The 7,931-nt window shown below is 31.7% G+C and overlaps 1 protein-coding gene across 2 annotated transcripts; it reads right to left on the bottom strand.

Moving 5' to 3' along the window:
• Positions 1-2,385: 2,385 nt before the first annotated feature.
• On the bottom strand, positions 2,386-4,926 carry LOC104813709 (trihelix transcription factor GT-2). Of its 2 annotated transcripts, none has more exons than XM_010541429.2 (2): positions 4,490-4,926; positions 2,386-3,931 (listed from the first exon to the last, which is right to left on the bottom strand). In XM_010541429.2, exons 1-2 carry the CDS (start codon positions 4,717-4,719, stop codon positions 2,473-2,475), a joined length of 1,689 nt encoding a protein of 562 aa, XP_010539731.1. In that variant the 5' UTR covers positions 4,720-4,926; the 3' UTR covers positions 2,386-2,472. The 2 variants fall into 2 exon arrangements, with proteins under 2 accessions (XP_010539731.1, XP_010539732.1); XM_010541430.2 differs by having other exon boundaries at positions 2,386-3,907.
• Between the last annotated feature and the right edge of the window lie 3,005 nt (positions 4,927-7,931).

Below are 7,931 nucleotides of genomic sequence, written 5' to 3'. Positions count from 1 at the left end.
TGACAGTTGTATTATTCAATAAGAATATATTGATACATACATATGCATATATATATATATATATTCAGTTAACGAATAGTGTACCCGGGAATGTATATACAATACAAGTGCGTGTAGTAATACACACATTATACGAAGAAATAAAAACCCATCACTCAATATACATTGTCTTTCTAAATACGTCTAGGTACGAGGCATCTGGCTTTATATCTCCCCGCATGCCCACCACATACAATCACTCGTGATTCGAATTCTTGATAATCTTATAAACAAATGTAATAACGGAGGGTTGTACGTAATAATTGATTACCGATTCCCGAATCATAAGGGGCACTCGTACAAAATAACGGAGATTAAAAAAGGGCGATTAATTGTTTGGGTGATGATGATGATTGTGCTTAATTAACCTTTGACTTGAGCTAAGTATCACCCGCTTCCTTGCCGATTTGGAGGAAAGGAACTCCCATTATAATATTTGTTTCTATGGATTACAATATTTGTGGCCCCACATTTAGGTGTATGTTATTATTGGCTCTTTGGTGTGTGTACATATATATATATGTGTGTGTGTGTGTGTGTGTGTGTGTGTGAAAGTGTCATCTCATGATAATATATGTATTTGAAATGAGACATACATATATTAAACGCATTTGAAATATGGAGTTTAATCAATGATTAAAGAAATAATCAACATTTAGACTTTAATTAAGACTATAAGAAAATGATGGGGACGAAAATATCAAATATTTAATCGTTTTTGTATCGATCATGAGTTATGGCTAGAACCGGATACCGGTAAAAGTATCTTTTGCTCATGAATGTGGAATTGACGGTCATTATATTTCTCGCTAGATCGAAAACGATAGATGGAAAAGTCGGTCCATATATTTATCTTTACGTTTATTAGATGCCATGATATACAAAATTAAGCAATTACATATCGTGTAATATTTGTCATTTTATAACGAGTGCTTGGTCCAAATTCCATATCAAGTCATTATTTACCCCATTTATTCAATGGTCCTTGGCCTATCAATTCGTTCTTTCAGTTACATATTTATTATTAAAAGGTATACGAACAAACAATATTAGAATATACAGTGAGTTTCGGTCGTTATGGTTTATACGGATTTTGTTTCGATTTTATCATATTGTTTATATAGGTTTGATTTGCATCATTTCCATCTTATGGAGTTGTATTAAATATTAAATTACTTTGGACCGATTTTGGTTTGGCTTCGTTTGAATTAGAATATATCATATTAATTCGTTAAAATAATTTTAAAAATAAACTAAAAAGATTCAAAATAAAAACTAACTTCCGACCCTAAAAGTTAAAACCAGCCATACTTAGAATTTTTGGTCTCATTAATTTCTGAGATAGAATTTGATAACAATAAGTAAAAATAATATTCTCCAATCATTGTCCACTCTTTTTACATTCCCATTTCCTTTTATAAAGACTTAAATATTCCTTATTTTCCATATTTCATTCAAGAATTTTTCTCCTTTGAAATTATTTTTTTAAAAGATTTCTTTAAGGGTAGAAAATACAACTTGAAAAATCCATAGCCTTAGTGGACATGAAAAAGGAAATGAGAAGGGAAAAGAATGGTGGCCATTTACAGAAGGGAATCTTCTTCTTTTTCTTTTTCCATAATTGTTTAGAATTTGCATTTCGCGTAATGCTTTTAATTTTAATTTATTCCTCTTTCTATCTCTCCTCCTTTTCTTTATGTGGTCTCGGATAACGACGACGGTCCAAAGTTAACATTTAATTTGTAATCGCTAGTGTATAAAATATTTGCGAAATGCATATTGTAATTTATAGATAAATAAACCTGAATATTTTGTATAAACCAATGGTCTCGACATGAATATTTTTCGTTTGGTGATAATTGATATGTGGATAACTTTTTTTGCTTCCCTGCACTTACCGGAAATATCTAATGTAATCAAATATTTTTTTTTATGTGAGCTCTGTTAAATATTTGAATACTATTATGAAATAATGCATACATATAATGTGTTAAAAAACATGTTTAATTTTTAAAAATAATAATATTTTTTTTATTAAACCTTAAATTTTAGTCTAATTTACTAAATTTATTTTTAATTTATTAGTCTATAATTTTAAATATATATTCCATGTCGAAATTTAACTTCTACCATATCTTGAATTCAAAATTTTTTAATATGGTCACTACTTAAATAATTGGAGATAGAACAATCTGGGGTTGCGTTTATCAATGTATAATCTATTTTTTTAATCTAATTAATGATGTAAAAAGGTTAAAGAAATCAAGAATTTTACATGGAGTATTTTTATGTAGGGGTGGACGTTTCGTTAAGATTTTTCAGAATCGAATCTACCAAGCCAAAAAATGCAGTATTTTTTTTTTATATTTGAACTGTCCAAAATTCTCGAATAGTATTATTTTTAGAAAACCTAAAAATTGTTATATAAATTCATTATGCGAAAACATTATTGTTAATGTCCATGGGAGAGCATGTTCTGTTCAACACCATCTCGAACCCACCTGTCTCATTGTCTTCGTCTTCTTCTTCTTCACTGTCTGTTTCTTCCATTCGAATTCGGTCCCCTTCGTTTCCCATCTCTTGCTTCTCGGACTCATCAAAGGTTACTTGAGACTGTTGCTGTGTAGCCACCGTTAGGGTTTTTTGCTTCTCGGACTCATCGCAGGTTACTTGGAGAGGAAGCATCTGTTGTTGTGTAGCCGCCATTAGAGGCAATCCCACAGTTTTGTTCTTCTCTTTGTATATGGCGTCGAGTTGGTGAAAATAAGGGCAAGTTTTGGAACTCAAAGGGCGTTTCTTGCTGCTCTCTCTGACTTTCTTGAAGTACTTGTTGATGTTTTCCCATTTCTCTTTGCATCTTTTGGCACTGCGATTGTATCCGATTTTTCGCATCCCGGCCGAGATTTCCCCCCATAGCGAACGACCCTTTGTTCCATTGTCTTGATAGTTAAAGCCGATATCTGCTCTTAGCCTTATCAAGGCTTCAATCTCGGCTTTTGGCCATCTAGAAGAACTCTGAGACAACTTATAGTTTGAATCTCCATTGCTCATCTTGCTTGTATCTTCCACCGTCCCTTTCTCGTGCTTTTGGTCATTTAGACAAGCAAATGGTAGTTTTTGTTGCTGATGCTGTTGTTCGGATACCTTCTGTAAGAAGGAAATAAAGGCGGCGTCTTTAACTGCAGAAGAAGATCTCTCGTGGAGCAATATCTCGTATTCTCTATTGATTCTTGCCGTTTCTTGGACCCTCCACTCTTCCTCTTTGGCAAGCCTCTCTTCCTCGCGCTTATCCAACGTTTCGAAGAACCTCTTCTGCATCTCGTCTTGCTTTTCCATCAAATCCTTTGCCAACTTCTTGAACGATCCCTTCCAATATTTCCTCCTCTTCCTGGACCCCTTCCCCTTTTCCTCCTCTTCCTCTTCAGATGCAGTGGACGAAGACATCGAGCTCGAGAAGATGTTCAACGACGAAACAATTGTCGTGAAGTTATTAGAATCCGCTTTATAACCGGCACCAAGAACTGTTTCAGTACTGTGATTCATAACAAAAGGTGTAATAGACTGTTTCTTGACGAAGAAGGTAGGGTTTGTAGTGTTTGACGGGTCATTTCTCAACGGGGAAGCATTTGTACCACTTGACGGGTTGCTCCTACTGATCCATGGTACTAAGGAAGCAATCTTGGGCGCAGATAATTTTTCGGGTCGAGATTCGGGTTCGGGAGGATATGAACGGAGAGTCTCGAAAGCTTCCAATTCGTCGAAAAACCGGTATGTTTTGCCTTCCGGTTTACCAGACCGGTTTTCTTTGGTACGCTTGTGGTACTTGTACACGTTCTCAAATTTCTCCTTGCATTTCTTTGCACTTCTTCTGTAACCAAATTCCGCCATTTTCCTGATCATTTCATCAAGAACCCTCAAGGCAAACACATGCATGTAACTATGTGTATGTGTGCATATTTATGTTTGTATGTACATGTATTTATGTATGTATGAGTTTTTAGATATTTATGTGAACGGACAAGTTGTTAGACAGATGCATTCTTTATCACATGTGTACAAGAAGCATCAATTGCCAGAGAGACAAACATCACAAGGAATAGTTACAACTGTTTGAGAAAAACAAATTATTCGTCATATAACATATTAAAGAAGGATATATATATATATATATATACATATATATGTATATATAAACACACTCATAAATATATATGTATATATGTCAAGAACGTGCATACATATATATATATATATATGGTAATTTATAATTAACTAGGCAATAATTGATTCTTGAAAAAAAGACGAAATCTGTTTAACCTCCAAGAAAAAAGAACCGCATCGAGAATACGAAACAGGATACATACATAAATACGCGTATACACCTCTATATATATATATATATATATATGCGGGTATGCGATTGTGTGTGTATATATAGAGCTTCGAGTACCTGGAGATTTGCTCCCATAAGGGCGCTTTAAGAGAAGAGTGACGAAATGATGAGTCCATCTCTGACCGTATCCTCAAGAGGGACAAAGTCTCCGGTCGAGGCCACCTTTTTCCTCCACCGCCTCCGGTGACTATCTCGCCGGAATCCTCCAGCTTTACATCCTTCCCCTCCTCTCCGGCGGAGGCTGATGCGGCGGAGCTCTCTAGCGCTTCGCCTGAATCCCCCAACATTTATATATATATATATATATGTGTGTGTGTGTGTGTGTGTGTGTGTGTATGAGGAGTCTGATGATTAGGAGAGTTTGAATCAACCGTTTTGAAAAGAAAAAAAAAAGAGTCTGATAATTGATAGGAGAAATTTGTAGAAGACAAAGAGATGAGGTTGAAATTTTGCCTTTCTTAATTTTCTCTGTGATTTTATCTTTGGGGATATTTAATATGATGGGACGGTCGATTTATCTATATATCTTCTATACATATATGATATATGCGTATTGTATATACATGTATATGTATATGTGTCTTTTATTGAAGAAAAAAGAAAATAGGAATGGGTCTTAAAAATGTGTTTTTTTGCTCCCCTAGGTTTTGCTTTTAAATGTGGGAATATTCACATGGCTTATAAATAAGAAATATTTCTGAAAAAATAATTGTTGTGACACTTTCATATATAATCAATAAAACGAAATATAATAGCCCCAAAATTATGTTATTTTTTTGGATACCAGTAAGTCTTATCTACTAGTATTTTCTCACAATTATGTATTTTATTTGTGCTAAAAAGAATCTTAATATTATAATAATAATAATAATAATAATAATAATAATAATAATAATAATAATAATAATAATAATAATATCTGAGAGCTGCAGGAGTAGTCTGAGAATAATATTAGATTAAAATTAAAATGATTAATATAATATGTAGGCATTCAATAAAAAAATTGTTAAAAAGGGGGAAAATTCAAATATGATCAGCAAGAGCAGATAATACTCGGAGGGCCATGTGGGGTCCAACTTTGTTTTAAAAAAAAATTGGAGTCGGATTTAAACTCTAAAATGAATTTAATTAATAAAAATAACGTGTTTGTTTTACCTTTTTAGCCCTAACGTGAAGGTGACCTCTCTAATCATGCAAAAATCTAATCACTTATCACACGTCTAATCTTTTTAAACCCTAACCACAGTATTTGTTTCCTCAATTGCCCTAATCGCGTGATTAGTGATTAGGGTTTTAAAAAAGGCTAATAGTGTGTTTGAATTATGTATATTTGAATTAAGAAATGATCGAAAATTAAAATCTTTAAGAAAAAAATTTAAGCTCACACACACACACACACATATATATATATATAGTGGATATTAATTAATATGTTAGAACTTTGATATAATAACACGGAATTACGAAATTAAACTACGTGAGGAGTTATATTAATTAGATATATATAGGCCAAAGTTATATTTGTTATTAGTCGGATATCAAACATTTATGAGATAAAGCTAGTAGTGACATAATCGGGTTAGCCTGTGACCCACCTTATTAAATGAAAATTTGAAAAATTCGGTTGACTAATATTTCTTTATTTTTACCTATATATATCCTCGCGAACCGAATAATTAAATTCGATTTTAATTTATTCGAAATCTCAAACGGTGGTTTCTCAACATATCATATCAATGAAGATTAACGTGTCTATGTCTCTCTCTATATAATTTCCATATCCGCGCTATAAAAAAATATGTTTCCAGTTTACGGATCAATCAAATCTATTAATCTACGAAAAAACATGAAATATATATATATATAAAAGAATCGGCTTCAAAATCCTATGTATAATATATAGGCATCAGAATCGTTAAAAAAATAATCTAAGCCGAATTTATATTCGTTTTTCAATCTAGTAAAATATTTTGTGAAATTGATTAAATAAATTTGAAACCGAACATGCTTAAAAAAGTAAATATTTTTATATATAAAAAAAGAAACCCATGTTGTATTTACATTTGAATTATTTGTGAATATTATGGTTAAGCAAGTGGGTTAATCAAATTATGATCGTGTAGACAAATCCGTATAGATAAATTAAAATCACATTTTAGTAATGTCTGTGTAAAATCACGTTTTAGTTATCAAAATTTTCTGATTGCACGAGAGATATACAATTCTTTTTTTTTTCTAATCATGCAATTAACGTGTTTTTAGGGTTTTTTTTGTTGAAAATAATTAGGAAAATACTTTTTTAAAAAATGAAAATTAGGAAATACTTTGTATAAGAAGATATGCAATCACATAACTGACAAAATATATGACAAAAAAAATGCACATCTGAATGATACATTGGTACTCAACCCACATTGGTAACACGGTCCAAAAATGGGATGGCATGTCCGTACATAGCCCAAATTGTTGGCTCTCTCTCCTTTTTATTTATATTTAGTATTGTTTTTTTTTTGTTGTTGAATTTATATTTAGTATTGTTATTGCATATTTGCATCTTTAAGGAGAATTAATTTTATATTTTTATAGTCAAACCTCATTTCCCACTTCCCACGTCAAAAAATCGTTATGATCCTTCATTATCACTTGGGTCGTTGTCTATATAAATTGAAATATATAAATGGAATGCTTGAAATATTTCAAACTTAATAATTGTTGGAAATAACGTCAACATTTTGAATTTCGGTATTGAGATGAAGAATTAAACTGCTTGCAATCTTAACCCTCTAATTCATTCTTATTGCCGATTTATGAATGTAAATGGTCGATATTCAAAAACGCAAAATACCCCTTTTTCCACATTTGATTTGATTAATATTATTCATATTTAAATTTCAAAGAAATCGAATTTAGTTTTAGTTTAGAGTCGGGTTTTATCGGTGTAAAAGAATCACTAATGATTTTTTTCCTCTAAAATCTGATTTTTGTATGAGTTGAGTTAATATTGTTTAGGGTCGAATTAATCCGGATTTCGTACAAGTCCAAGTGAATAAAGATCGAAAAAAATTAAGAATCCGACCGTTTGGAATTTTTATTTTCACTAACAATATCTTCAAATATCACGATTTGATTATGGATCTTAATTTCATTTCTATTTCTTTTTTGGGTGAATCTCATTTCCATTTCTTGCAATCCAAATTTCATTCACATGGTGATGAAAAGAGCATTTCTAGCTTAGGTTTAGGCCCAAATGCATAAATCGTGTGGTCTCATTGGTACAATATTTATAGTTGAAGCCCAATATTGATCAACACGACGGAAAAAAATCAAATTGTACATAAATTGAATTATTTATTTTATTAGTTTCTTTCTTCATAAAAGCAAAATTATTTTGATGAAAGAGAAATAAAAATTGCATTTGATAACTTCATGTATTTCGATCCGTAAATGCGTGACATATTTATATATATGGATGCATGTGTGTACGTAATATACTCAAGGA

This window comes from Tarenaya hassleriana, unplaced genomic scaffold, assembly GCF_000463585.1.
Source record: "Tarenaya hassleriana unplaced genomic scaffold, ASM46358v1 Cleome20, whole genome shotgun sequence".
In the NCBI taxonomy this organism is placed as follows: Eukaryota; Viridiplantae; Streptophyta; class Magnoliopsida; order Brassicales; family Cleomaceae; genus Tarenaya; species Tarenaya hassleriana.
Note: the sequence above shows the minus strand (reverse complement) of the source record. Positions and strands in the feature narration are given on the sequence as shown.